At 40.5% G+C, this 14901-nt stretch overlaps 1 protein-coding gene across 1 annotated transcript; it reads left to right on the top strand.

Moving 5' to 3' along the window:
• Positions 1-323: 323 nt before the first annotated feature.
• Positions 324-10663, top strand: LOC123510268 (SWI/SNF-related matrix-associated actin-dependent regulator of chromatin subfamily A-like protein 1). The gene is given in 19 exon segments (XM_045265251.1): positions 324-531; positions 1547-1699; positions 1972-2220; positions 2913-3191; positions 3450-3581; positions 3785-3904; positions 4201-4306; positions 4917-5051; positions 5376-5553; positions 5860-6026; positions 6505-6638; positions 6641-6668; positions 7473-7619; positions 7882-7989; positions 8431-8605; positions 8834-9022; positions 9625-9681; positions 9962-10018; positions 10242-10663. Coding segments are annotated over 18 exon segments (2418 nt in total). The 5' UTR covers positions 324-531; positions 1547-1569; the 3' UTR covers positions 10269-10663.
• Positions 10664-14901: the final 4238 nt, after the last annotated feature.

Here is a 14901-nt window from a genome sequence, read left to right as displayed (position 1 = left end):
ACGTCAATTTTCCAAGGCTACAGAGACATCTAGCCGGGTTTTCAGGGCAGTTTCTCCTTTCAATAAACTAGAAGTCTTGCCAGTCTATCACAAGAACTATAAAAATACTCCAACTGGATCCTTTGGAAAGCAGTGACGCCTCCTCACTACGACAATTTTCTAAGGCTACAGAGACAACTAACTCGGCTTTCAAGACAGTTTCTCCTTTTAATGAATTAGAAATCTTGCCAATCAATTACCAGAAACAAAAATATTCTAAAAAAAAAAAAGTATTTCAACTGGAAACCTCTGGAAAAGTAGAGAGAGAGAGAGAGTGTGTGTGTGTGTGTGTGTGTGTGTCACGTGACCATAACAGACCGAGCATGGCGGGAGAAAGGATGAGCTGTATCTCGTATTTCACCAGATAATTCCTCCCACGCCCACTACCCACACAAGTACACGCACTCCACCGTATGTGAGGGTGGGGGCGGGTGAACCTGCAGGCAGTGACGTGCTTGACAGGAGGTGTAGCCAGTGTGTAGTTTTGGAGAGGTGAGGGCTTTCTATCTCCTGTTTTAATCCCTACGCCCTCCATTTATTATCACTTCTATCTCTCTTGTTGACTAATAGAGTAGCTTCATATATGTGACGTCAAAGCAGCTGAGTGGAGGAGCCGGAGTCGAGGAGGGTGTCAGGGGAAGCGGGACGTGTTAGTGGGAGGCAACTTTCAGGCAAGGTCAGCGATTCAGTTTGTCAGTTTCATGTTTTGGTTATTTTATATTTTTTGGTATCATGATTAAAGAGCTGTTGGTGTTTGGATGTGTTAGTATGTTTTGGTATTTTAATGGTGTGCGACTGTCCCGTGCATTCTGTAATATCTTCCGGTTTTCCTTGTCCTGTAATCTGCATGTATGGAAATTCTTTGTATATCTCTCTGATGTCCCGAATTTTAGTTTCCATCAATAATTTCTTAAGTACCAGGACGCGTTTTCATATTCGTCGTGGTTACTATTTGGTGATTTTATACAGCTTCAGAAACATGTGTTGGGATTAGAATAGTGAAGAATCTGGCCATTATTCTTCTGACCTCCATAGACCCTTTCTAATGCAAATAAAATTGTCTTATCATGCCCAAAAATGAAGGTAAAAATGTGTCATAGTATTGAAGGGGGTTAAAGACATATATGTATAATATTTCTGTAGGTTGAAACGATGGGAGAGGGAAGGGGGTGCTGGGGGAGGGGTTCACCTGGTGGCAGTCTGGTTTGGGTCAAGACTGAAGTGTGTGGAGGGTCCTAGTCTCTTTCCAGCATTGCCTCACCCTCTCACCAGTTTGGACTTAACCTAACCTAACCTAGCTAACCTTACCAACCTAACCTAGTACAGGCAACACCCACCGTGGGCAGATATCTTCCTCAGATGAATTTAAATATTTTAGATTGAGTTGCTTCTCTCTCTCTCCTGAGGTATAGTGTATTTCACCTATACAGTAACAAACACCAATGTCATTACTGAGTACAGGACAATTGACGTTCCTTTCCCTCACCTGAATGCTTGCACCCAACAGGTAGATTGATGTGCTGAGGCACCATGAATGAGAGGGCTGAGCAGAATAGACTGAAGGCGCTGGAGATCAGGAAACGGAAAATGGCAGCCCAGGGAGTCTCGGAGACCACACCGTGCCCCCCGGGACCTTTACAGTCCACAGCAAGACCAACAGGTATCATTTCCCTTCCCTCCTAACCCCACACTAGGCCCTCATTCACTCTACCAGTCCCACAAGGCAGTGTAGGAGCCACAACACTTTACACACTGCCCAATTATACTTCATAATTTTTTGTTTATTTAAAAAAAAATACACCTGTTAAACTTCATATTTGCATCAGCTGTTGCCTGTTATTATCAATATAAAGACTTTACTTTTCTTTTTATGCTTTTGAATATTTGTGTTGTAAAGAAGGCATTGGTTCAGTGGTGCCTGACTTACTACAGGAACTGTGGAGTCATATGAGACGCCCGCCAAGAAGCCTCAGCTTGAGGCGACTAAAACCACCTCCCAGCTGCCTCCTGAAGTCTTGAAACGGATTGAAGAGAACAGGAGGAAGGCCCTGGAAAAGAGAGAGGCTCTAAGAAGGGAAAGAGAACAATCCAGCAGTGTTCCTCAAGTCTCTGCTGCTCCTGTGGCCACCTGTGCCCTGGCCCCCACCACCACCAATACCAAGAGCACAATGGCTATTGGAGGTAAGAAATATTTTTGTTAGTTACAAGATGAGGTTACTATTTATATGAAATATTACTCAACTATCCTACCTGGTTAAGTGACTCTGGTCAAATGAAAAGCTGGTCAAATGTCCTGATCCCAGCTGGAATAAGAGCAAGGCAACAACATGGAACCAAAACAAACCGAATTGATGTTTTCCTCTTGCTAATGGCACTAGCGTCACCTGGATTCGTTGGATTTGGCCACCTTTGGGTTGGTCCAAGTCCAGATTTTGTTCGACCTCCAAGAGTAAAAAGTAATTGAAATTTTTGTTCCAAGCCTGAATCGTTCAAAGTCTGAGGTGTTCAAATTTTGAGGGTCCACTGTAATCTGATTTGAATGTGAGCCGTGAGGAGGCCACAGTCCAGCAAGCCTAGGGGAGACTCCTCTACTCAGACACCAGTGAGCAGGGCAGCAGGCTCCATCACTATCTATTGAACACTGATGAAAGTTTCCAACTTTTCTATTTGTATGTTGTCAGATTTCGATTAAATTTCATTAGAAATTATACTTAATAATTTGCTTGTTATTTAAAAATCACAGCCATTAACTTCATATTTGCATCAGCTGTTGCCTGTTATTATCAGTATAAAGACTTTACTTTCCTTTTTATGCTTTTGAATATTTGTGTTGTAAAGAAGGCATTGGTTCAGTGGTGCCTGACTTACTACAGGAACTGTGGAGTTTTATGGGACATCTGCCAAGAAGCCTCATCTTGAGGCGACTAAGACCACCTCCCAGCTGTCTCCTGAAGTCTTGAAACGGATTGAAGAGAACAAGAGGAAGGCCCTGGAGAAGAGGGAGGCTCTAAGAAGGGAAAGGGAACAATCCAGCAGTGTTCCTCAAGTCTCTGCTGCTCCTGTGGCCGTGACGCGGCACCGGCCACTTCCTCAGACCACCCGTGCCCTGGCCCCCACCACCACCAATACCAAGAACACAATGTCTGTTGGAGGTAAGAAATTTAAAGTTAAGTTGTAGTTTAATGCTTTGTCTTTTTTATCAGAGGATGAAGATCAAAAGTCCTCTCAGTGTTGCTTTAACGTGTGTGGTTTCAAGGATATAGAAGTACAAAGCCAACATATTGTGCTAAAAGACTGTTGTAACTTAAGTTTTTTTTTATTTTAAAAATACTTAAGTCAGATACAAGGGGATGCAGAGAGATGCAGTGGCATACATATGTTGCTGCAAATTGTTCTTTCTCTTTTTCCAGCAGTGTCAAAACCGAAGAAGTGCGTCACTGTGACCATCGTGCTGACCTCCATCCATAACTTCACCGCCAGGACCTCCATGTATCATCAAGCTGTCATCGATGTCTTTAGATCCATCACCAATAGAACCTATGGTATGGCACTTACTCTTCCTCTTTTGTCTCACCACTGCATTCCTTTCACTTTATCAACCTCTTTTCTCTCATCTTAGCATAGATTACAGCACAGGACTCGCTGAAATAGAGTGATAAAGATCTGTTTCTTGGCTACAATTCATTCACTGCAACCCACACAGTACTACAAAGTAATCTCAGTCTCCCTCTTCTCTTTGTCCCAGATTCCAAGACACATCAGTGGAGCTTCCCCATCAGTGGGCACAGTGAACTGGTAGCAGCGCTGAAGCCTTTGTACCCTGAGGTGGAGGTGAAACCCTTGCCTCAGTTTGTCCTGAAGGTGTGTTCATTGTCTGGCTCCAACACTCAGGGGACCTGGGTTGATTTTTGGGGGGCTGTGGTTTCTCTCTCTCTCTCTCTCTCTCTCTCTCTCTCTCTCTCTCTCTCTCTCTCTCTCTCTCTCTCTCTCTCTCTCTCTCTCTCTCTCTCTCTCTCTCTCTCTCTCTCTCTCTCTCTCTCTCTCTCTCTCTCTCTCTCTCTCTCTCTCTCTCTCTCTCTCTCTCTCTCTCTCTCTCTCTCTCTCTCTCTCTCTCTCTCTCTCTCTCTCTCTCACCCAGTAACCTTACCTCATCTTCTTCAGGCAATAGAGGCGGCAGTGAAGAAGATCCTGCCTCTTGCATTGACCTGCATGGGTTGGACACGAGGCTCCTGGATGCCCTCTTGCCTTTCCAGGTGGAGGGTGTCAAGTAAGTAATGTTCTCTCCGCCTTGTTCTCCTTGGTTCCTCCTTCTGCTACTTATCAGGTTGTAAAATTGTGGTGTTTTTGCTGTTTTGCTGTCTTTTATGTGTTTGTTTATGTTTTATTATTTTTTTCATCCTTTTGTTTTTATTTGTATTCCTTCTCCTCCTCCTCCTCTTCTTCCTCTTCCTTCTGCTGCTTCATCAGGTTGTAAAGTGTTTTTGTTGTTTTGCTTTGTGATCTTTTTGTTTGATTTTTACCTTGTGATGGTAGTGATGTGTGTGTGTGTGTGTGTGTGTGTGTGTGTGTGTGTGTGTGTGTGTGTGTGTGTGTGTGTGTGTTCATGTACTCCTGTTGTATTTATTTACATATGTATGTATTTATGCATTCATTCATTTAAGTTGTGTAATGCATTGTGGTGCAGTAAAATTTTGTGTTGCAAAGGTACCTAATATTGCAGTGTCAAATGTATGAGTAGGTCAGTATAGCAGTGAAATCCTTGCATTGACTTACTGACATTACAGTGAGATCCTTGTGTTGCAGAGATGATGTTGCAGTAAAGTTATTGTGTCACAGGGTTGATATAATGATATAACAGTGAGGTGATTGTGTTGCAGGTTTGGCATCAGTCTTGGGGGCCGGGTGATGCTGGCGGATGACATGGGACTGGGCAAGACCATTCAGGCGCTGGGCATTGCTTGTCACTACATCCTGGAGTGGCCGCTGCTGGTGGTGACGCCCTCCTCCATGAAGTAAGGGTCCTGGCTGCCTTGTGTTTCCCCCCCATGTATTCACCTCTTGTTTACTGTGTGTATATGTGTGTATGCTTGCCAGGTTAGTTCAGATTATGTCAATGGAATTAAGTCATAGCATCTATCAATACATGACGTGCGTAAGTATGTGTGTGTATGTTTGTCAAGTTAGTGTAGGTTAGTTACTGTATCACCTATATCAGTTTATGATCTGTATATATGTGTGTGTGTGTGTGTGTGTTTGCCAAGTTAGTATAGGTTAAGTTACTGTATCACCTATCATTATATGACCCGTGTGTATGTGTGTGTGTGTGTGTTGGCCAGGTACTCGTGGGAGGAGAGTGTGCTACGGTGGGTAAGCTCAGTGAGGGAGGAGGACGTGCGTGTGTTGACTTCTGGGGCTGACAAATTCCGGAATGCCAAGGTGGTGGTGACCAGTTATGACCTGCTGACCCGCAGGGCTGATGCCATGCTGCAACATAACTTTGGGGTCGTCATCCTTGTGAGTCAGGTTTTGGTTACCTTATGTACACTTTCTTTCTTTTACATTCCATTTACCATCAGTCCATTCACTTGTCAATTTTTTTTTATTTATTTATTTATTTATTTATTTTTTTTTTTTTTATGGAAGAGGGGAAGCCAGCCAAAGGAAAAAAAAGAAAAAAGAAAAAAAGAAGAAGTTCCACATGAATGCCAGTTCCCTTAAAGATATAAAAAGAATTACTCAAAAATTTGGGACAAATGGATAAGGGTGGATGTACCTTTGAATTTCTAACCACAAAGCACTTTACTGTGTCACAACATTCAGGATGAGTCTCACATGATCAAGTCGTACAAGTCGGCGCGCTACAAGGCTACTGCACCGCTCATGAAGAAGGCAAAGCGAGTGATCCTGCTGAGTGGCACGCCGGCAATGTCGAGACCCAGTGAGCTGTACACACAGATCAACGGCATTAACCCTTCACTCTTCCCTTTGTGAGTCTTGGCACCTTCCTTTCCATCTGTCATTGCTTCCCTGTCCCTTAGTTATTGTCTAATATCTTCCTTATCCAGAGAGAGAAATGTTGTTTTTGATGTTTTATTTTATGGGTAATCACTGTACACATATTTACAAACTGGTGCATTAATTCTTTTATTTTGTATATGGTTTTGATCTGTGTGTTGTTAATTGAATGCATGACTATTTTAGCTCTGTGTATTCAGTGCATATACAACGAGAGGATACATTTGTCACCTAAGAACACAAAAACATGGCCATCAGACACCTAAACATAGCAGTCTCTGTACAAAACATACCTGTTTATCTCCATCTAGTATCCTTATCCATGAATTTATCCACTTTCAAAAGCTCCCATCATACGTGTGTAGTTTGATTGTAAGAAATACTTAAGGTGTTTTTTCTTCCATTTAGCTTCCATGACTTCCCATTTAACTTCCATGATTTTCCATTTAGCTTCCATGATTTCGGAGTGCGGTACTGTGAAGGGAAGAAGGAAGCGTGGAGCTGGACGTACAATGGCAGCAGCAACACAGATGAACTACAGATTATCCTGCAGTGCTGTGTGTTGATACGAAGGCTCAAGTCAGAAGTCTCTCTCAGCTGCCTCCCAAACAGAGGTAAAGTGAACAGACTCTTGCCAAGTGAGAGGGAACTGCTGAAGAGAAGAGTAGAAGGCTAAGAGAGTTTACTAGGAAGATTTTAAGAGTAGTGTGAAGTTAAAGACAGTAATTAGGATAAAGAAAGGATGGCATCTGACTTATAACAAGTGAAAGTATCAGAGAAGGTAAAGAAAACAGGAAAAGTGTAAAGAAAGAAAGGTATCATCTTATTGGGTCATGAGAGTAATGTAAAATTTAGGCCAGCAAGGAGGATAAGAAAAGATTATATAGCAAAGGAAAATAAAGGAAAGTGTAAAGAGAAGAGATTGGCTTCAGTTATTGGGTCATAAACCTTAATTGGCTACAGTTCACCAGTTTTCAGCTTTTTCATGAACTACAAATAGAACTGGTCACAGATTCCTGGAACTCATCGCAGCCAAGGTCTCTGTGAGTAGGTGACGTCTCTAGTGATGAGCATAGTTGCAGTCACTATTGATATATTGTTCCTTATACTTGTGGACATTTAGGTGGAGTTAGTGGTGGTGTCTGTGTCTGCAGCATTGTTCCATGTGGCAGAGTGACTGGTGTGTTCATGAGTAACTCTCTTCAGTAATGAGTACATTTGCAATCACTACTGATACTTTGTTCCTCAAACTGGTGAACATTTTACATCGTATAAATCAAAGCTTCCTGCATCCTTCTGTATTTCCTCCTTTTTGTGGCTCAATGCACTTTTTCCAGATTAATGTTGCTCTTGGCCAATGTTCCTCTCACATGAAAAGATAAAGAACAGTTTCTTTATAGTGCTATTTCATGTTCCAGAATGACTGTGGTGTTGGACTCAGATCTCATCTCCAAGAAGAGGCTGAAGACCTTTGATAAGCAGAATTGGAATTTTGAGAACTTGGAGAGTAGTGATTCCCTGCAGCAGTTTGCCAAGACTGTTGAGGTGAAGGTGGATGCAGTGCGGTGAGTGGTGGTGTGTTGCTCAGTGATGAGTGATGAATGGTGTAATGGTGGACTGTGCTGGGAGGAGAAAACCACTTAGGAGTGTGTATATTTTTTTGAAGTTTTGTTTTGTTGTTCAAAGTATTCATTGTCCTCATTCCTTGAGTTAATGTATGTGAGGGAACAGAACCTAGAAGTAGCATGACAGGAAGCCATTTTTGTTGTTTACTTAGTGAAATAATACAGTATTTTTTCCTCTGATGGTGGTGATGATGGTGTGCAGGGCATACCTGAAGGAGGTGCTGGAGTCTGGCAGTAAGTTCCTGGTGTTCGGCCACCACTCCATGATGCTGGATGCCATCTGCTCCCTGTGCCAGGACACCAAGACCAAGTAATTACAGTATGTGTGGGCCACCAGACAGTTAACAGTGTGCCCATTGGTGGTGGTGGTGGTGGTGGTGGTAGCAACACTGTGGCTACAGGTTGCTCTTGGTTTACACAAGCTTTTTTAATAATTGAATTCATTTTAACACAATCTGATTGAATGTTCACAGTGTTTTTCTCTTCGGCACAATCCAGTGCTTTACACACAAATATTAAGAAGAATTTTTTCCACTTTTTTGCTTTGTTTTTGTTTTTTTCCTGCATTTACCGTTCACATTTAAGGTTAGGAGTAATGAAGCTAGAACAGACTGTAGGAATTAATTTTCTCACTAATCTATAAGTAGATTCAAGGATGAAATAGCAGTATGGCCAAGGGTCCTCATGAGACAGACTGGAGAGAAAGGCACTGGCAGTCAGCTCTTCCTCACCCAGGTCTTGCTATTAACAGGTTCATCCGCATTGACGGGAGCACGTCACCCGAAGAGAGGATGGCCCGCACTTCAAAGTTCCAGAACCATGAGGATGTGAGGGTGGCCGTCCTATCCATCACTGCAGCAAGCACTGGCATCACCCTCACTGCTGCCCAGCTGGTCATCTTTGCTGAGCTGTACTGGAATCCGGGGGTGAGTGGTGCCGGCTGTGAGTTGTGATTGTGTAACGGACATGAGAGTTAGAAGGTGTGAGGATATAACACAGTATGTCTTCTAACTGTTCCTTTTCCAATTGTTGAGTGTTTTTGTACCTGTCCTCTCATGTCACGTCTTCTGGAGTCCTTCCTGTTCTATTTACCTTGTCTCCTGTCCGCATTGAGAGCCACTATTCTTTGTTCACTAATGAAGCACTTTATTCAGATCTTGGTGCAAGCCGAAGACCGAGCCCACAGGATAGGTCAGCAGGACAGTGTGACGGTGCAGTACTTGTTGGCCAAAAACACAGTAGATGACCACATCTGGCCACTGCTACAGACCAAGCTAGAGGTGTTGGGGAAGGTGGGGCTCTCTGATGACAAGCTCAACAAGAATAAGATGTCATATCAGAAGGTATGAAGCAGCCTCTGTGTGTGTGTGTGTGTGTGTGTGTGTGTGTGTGTGTGTGTGTGTGTGTGTGTGTGTGTGTGTGTATCCTTTACTACTCTGGTTGTATTAATGTAAGTTCTAAACATATGTATTGCAAAAGTTAATCTAATGCAAAAGTTATCAGCATTCTCAATCATTCTTCATCCCAGGTAAACTCTGGAGCTCCCTGCTTGCTTTTGTATTTTCCCAGCCGATGACTTACATTCTTTCAGAATGGAGGTTTTAAGGCACCTTTTTTTTTTTTTTTTTTCCATTTTGGAGAGTCCTTTCTGCCACTTTTCTGATTTTTTTTTTTTTTTTTTTTTTTTTTTGCATGTACAGTTTTAGACCTTGGTCTCTACCCTGCATACATAAAAAAGCAAAAGTGTGTGTATCTTTGTATTTCTTTGTCAGAGTGTGTCTTGCTGTTATGTTTTGTCTTTGTATCTATTTATTCAAAGTGAATATGTATATTTTTTCATATTACTTCTTAAGTCTGTATCCAAACCAGCCTTGTGTATATGACTTTTTTTTTTTTTTTCATTGGAGCTCACTACATAACTGTACTCTCTCATCATCCCTCACAGTGTGTAGCTCAGCCAGACATTAGGAGCTTTATAGACAAGCAGAAATCTCCAGGAGAGGTAGGTCATTCCTCCACAGAAGTTAACTAAATATAACTAGCCACTTGTGTATATGACTACATAACTGTACTCTCTCATCATCCCTCACAGTGTGTAGCTCAGCCAGACATTAGGAGCTTTATAGACAAGCAGAAATCTCCAGGAGAGGTAGGTCATTCCTCCACAGAAGTTAACTAAATATAACTAGCCACTTGTGTATATGACTTTTTTTTTTTTTTTTTTTTTCTCTCTCTTCATTGGAGCTCACTACATAACTGTACTCTCTCATCATCCCTCACAGTGTGCAGCTCACCCAGACATCAGGAACTTTATAGACAAGCAGAAATCTCCAGGAGAGGTAGGTCATTCCTCCACAGAAATTGATTAAATATAACGAGCCACTCAGCAGGAATCCTTAATACATTTGTTCATTAGAGTCATTTTTTGATAAGAGAGAAATGTATTGCTTGGCTTGAACATGTTCTCAAATTGTGTTGCTTTGCCTCAGACTGGGAGATGTATGATGGATGAAGTGTAACTGCATTATCTTGTCCTAAAATTGTGTGCTCCTGTCTTTCCAGAACTCAGACCCACACTGGAACTCCTGATCTTTCACAACTCTGGACTGGATTAGAAGAGGCATTTGGAATCATATTTGTTTTTATTTTTTATTTTAGTTAGACATCCAGTCTCCCTAATCAGTCCACTGTACTTTCACTAAATAGGATGCCTTAAGTACAAGAATCCCAGCTAGTCATGGGAAGAAAAGAAAAATATTCTTGTTTCTTGCACCGTAAGTCTTGTAAAAAGGAAATCTGTGTTTATGTACTTCAGTGGAGGAACTAATGCACCTTATGTAAGCTGCTGGAAGTGATGTAAGGGTGGTATGAATTTAAATGTTTTAGTGTAAGTGCATGTGAATTCCTCAAGTTACTATGATAAATGCTGAGGAAACAATAATGTGAATTTGCTATTTAAAGTATAAATAAATTTTTTTTAAATACCATGTGTGTTGAATGCCTGTGTTCTTGTGGCTTGTTATGCATGTGTTATTTCCAGCATTGAGAGCATGAAGGATATATTCAATTGCTCATAGTGTCTGTAACAAGTGTGTCTGGCATGAATGAGTGATGGGCAGGAGTATGACGAGACATCCCACTGCCTCGTTGTCACCATCCTGTCGGGCCTCACGGGGATGTCCTAGGCACCAGACTGCACGGCGTACCCACATTAATTTATCTCATAACTGCGAAGAAAAATTATGTTGAGAGAGAGAGAGAGAGAGAGAGAGTATAGTTGATTCTGAAGGTATATATATATATATATATATATATATATATATATATATATATATATATATATATATATATATATATATATATATATATATATATATATATATATATATATATATATATATATATATATATATATATATATATATATATATATATATATATATATATATATATATATATATATATATATATATATATATATATATATATATATATATATATATATATATATTTTTTTTTTTTTTTTTTCTAATGTTTAAGGGGTGACAGCCTTACTTCCATTAAAATGTAAAGGAGATACGGAAGCAGGCAGGGAGTTCAAGAGTGTACCAGAAAAAGTGATGAAAGACTGAGAATTCTCTTGTCAGCTCTGCACTCAATCCAGTATTACAACCAACACTCATGTCTCATGCACACCTCGGCACTCAACACTCTTGCCACCACCCATCCATGCCAATTTGTTGACATTTGCTTGTCTGTGTGAAGACAGATAAACAGGTAATGTGATAGGTTAATAGGTAGGTAAATGGATAGATAGATAGGTAAACAGATAAGTGGATAGGTAGGCAGATAGATAAGTAAATAAATTCGTAGATAAATAAGATAGATATGCGTGAAAAGATATGTATACATTCCTCTACGAATCACCAATTCACCCTGGTATATTGTCAAAAATATTCATATACATCAAGAATAGAGGCAATGAAAATAGAGAATAAAAGAAATATCGTAGTCTATCTTTCAAACGCCTGTTTTTTTTTTTTTTCCTATTCTCACGGGAGATGCAAACACGCGCTGTAAAATATTTACTGCTTTGACAAATAACCAGAGCTGGACATGATAATGAAAAAAAGTCACAATAACCAATAAATCGGTATATGAAATTTGTGTAAGTATAACATCTTATTGATGATAAATTTAGTAATAGATAGTTATCATAGACATTCATACTATAGGCACGTACTGCCATGCCAAACAGCTGCGGCTGTGGGTCAATCTGTCAAACAGAAGGCGGCAGTAGTGTCGGTGGTGGTGGGCGTGGAGTGTGTTTAACATAAACATAAACATAACATAACATAATACTTTTTTTTCATATACATCCTAACGATAATATCACGTTTCCATGGCATGTTTTTATGGTTTCTATAAATATTTTGTTGCCTTTGAAGTGATTTCCGCGTCTCTGTCCGGTAAATATGTGGCTTTTAGTGGTGTTTTATGGTGTAAATAAATATCTTCCTTACGGTCAAAAATTTCAAAACTCCATTTGGAGATTTTTTTATTTCAAGCTATAACTGGGCCTTTATGGTATCATAGAATCGCTTATGCTATTTTAAGTGTGAAATCAATCTATTGAGTGAAATATGTGGACTTTGAAGTAATGTTTAATTCTGTCAAACATAAGTCATATTTTATTTTATTTTATTTGTTTACGTTCCTACTATATGGTCTAACTCGTCGTAGAATGTTTCAAAAGATAACTCAGGCTGCGTAAAATGTGTTAAAATGGCTGGAGTTTACAGGACGTTTTAGCAGACTTACAAGTGAAAATGATTTTGTACTTTTAACGTACTTAATTTAGACTTTTTTTTTAAACTAGTTAGGCTAGAGATGTTTTGATGTTTTGGATGTTAGGTTAAGTATTTATCAAGTCATTAAATATCAGGCATTCGGCCGTGGCTTCGTTTTTTCTATAAGTCATTTTTTTAATTTTTACGTAATTTAGACGAGTCACCGCTGTTCGCGTTCTCCCTCGGCAGGGAGAACGGGAACATAGCCCCGGGCTGGCGCCTCTTTTCCAGCCCTCCCACTTCGTCAATATTTTGCCTAATATCTAGTGATTTCTACGTGTTTCCGTGTGTTTTTGGACTCAGGGGTGTAGGTAGTAGTAGTAGAAGGAGAAGAAAAGAGAAATAAAAGGTGGATGAGGAAGAGGAGAGGAGAAATAGAGGAAGAGGAGGAGCAGGCTAGCCACCATACTTAACTCTCTCCACTTCCTCAATATTTTGCCTAATATCTATTATTTTGATTTGTTTCTAGGTTCAGGTGTGTATGTAACCAATAGAAGGAAGAAAAGAAAAGGAGAAACAAAAAAGAACTAAGAAGAAAAGAAAAAGGAACAGAAGAGGAAGAACCAAACATCAATATTTAGCTAAGTCTCCCTTGTAATCTTGTCGTTCTTTACAATGCATCCTGGTGTTTTCAGGGTGCATTTAGGGTGTTTTAAGTGTTGCAGGGTGTCTTGGCATTTTGTGTTTTCAGTGTGCGTTAGATTTTTTTTAGCTGTATTTTACGAGTCTTGCGTGTGGTGTGGAAGTATGTTTGAGGATTTAGGTGTGTTTTCAGTGTGCTTGGGGCATTGTGAGATGTTACATGGTGTTTTGAGTGTGTTTTGGGTTATTTTTGAGTTTTGATGGGTGTAGGTGTGTGTGGTGTGTATATTGTGGAGTAGGTGTGATATTGGTGTATATTGTGTGTTTCTAGTGGTTCTAAGTGCATTTCTTGGTATTTTGAGGTGTTGCGTGATGTCTTGAGTGTGTTTTGGGATAAGTTTGAGGGTTTAAAGGAGTTTAGGTGTGTGTGTGTGTGTGTGTGTGTGTGTGTGTGTGTACTACATGCATGTGAAATGACGTGTGTGTTTAAATACTCTTCCATATTCTCTCTCTCTCTCTCTCTCTCTCTCTCTCTCTCTCTCTCTCTCTCTCTCTCTCTCTCTCTGCTTCTTAAGGATGTTTTTAAGGGTTCTGATAATAGATTAAGAAGATTTCCATACGAGCAGGAAAAACACTCTTGGGAACCCAGGAATTCATCTCTGTGGCCTTTGAAAACAATCGTGGTGCACGAGAGAGCAAATTTATTCAATACGGGCGTTTTTAATATGCAACACATATTAAAGGGTGTTTTTTACAGTTTTCGCGACAGATTTACATGCTTTTCATATTATTGATGGGAGAAACATTCTTGGAAATCCGGCAGATCATCTCAGTGTATGGACTTTAAGAACAGTCATGATGGGGAGAGCAAAGCTATTCTGGATACGGAGATAATGCAAGAAACGCGGTCACAGTACACAAGGGGGTTGGTTGGTAGCGGTGGGATCAGAGTTAGAAGCCCTGCTAAGGCTGGTCACGCTCAGAGACGACGAGTGGCCGAGGCTTCCCGTTGTCTTGTTGATCAATACCACGCGAGAGGTGAAGGTATTGCAGTGGTAGTAATACGAGGAGTGATATTAACGCAACTGCAATCTGCCTGACATTCTTGACGTGGTGGTGGTAGTTCAAGAGTAGTTGTTGTTTTAGTTGTACGTATGTAGTAGTAGTAGTAGCAGTAGCAGCAGCAGCCGCAGTAGTAGTAGTAGTAGTAGTAGTAGTAGTAGTAGTAGTAGTAGTAGTTAATGTTTCTTTAGTAGTAGCTGGAGATGAAATGTTGAAGTAGTGTTCGTGTTATAATAGTAAAGGTAGACGTACGTACCGGTGAAAGAAGTTCTGAGAGTGATAAAGCGACTGAGTGGGAAGAGAAGCGACTGGCTGTGCTGTACGTGTTTGCGAGTTAACCTAGTGAGAGAGACTTTCCCTGTAATGAAAGATGACCAGCAGAGAGGAGAGTGTTGCTTATTGAATGCTGAGAGGATGGAAAGTGTTACGACAACAAACTCTGAATACTCCACGGCGAAAGTAAAACACCGTCTTAAAAATGATCTTGAAAGAACACAATAGCGAAATATTTTTTAAGAATACTCAGGTTAGGTTTGTTTTTCTTTGTCAGCTTTGGAAATAAAAGTGTTAAGACTACAGTGAAGTAAATATCTTTCTTTATTCGCGTGGGAATGAGTTGAAAGAGTTACGATTGCGGTTAAGTGAATGATGCGTGCACTTAATAGAGCCCTCGCTTAAACGTTTAAGTGGGCAGATGTGTTGGAAGTGAAATGAAAGTGTTTTGATTA

This window comes from Portunus trituberculatus, chromosome 28 (genome assembly GCF_017591435.1).
Source record: "Portunus trituberculatus isolate SZX2019 chromosome 28, ASM1759143v1, whole genome shotgun sequence".
NCBI lineage: Eukaryota > Metazoa > Arthropoda > Malacostraca > Decapoda > Portunidae > Portunus > Portunus trituberculatus.
Note: the sequence above shows the minus strand (reverse complement) of the source record. Positions and strands in the feature narration are given on the sequence as shown.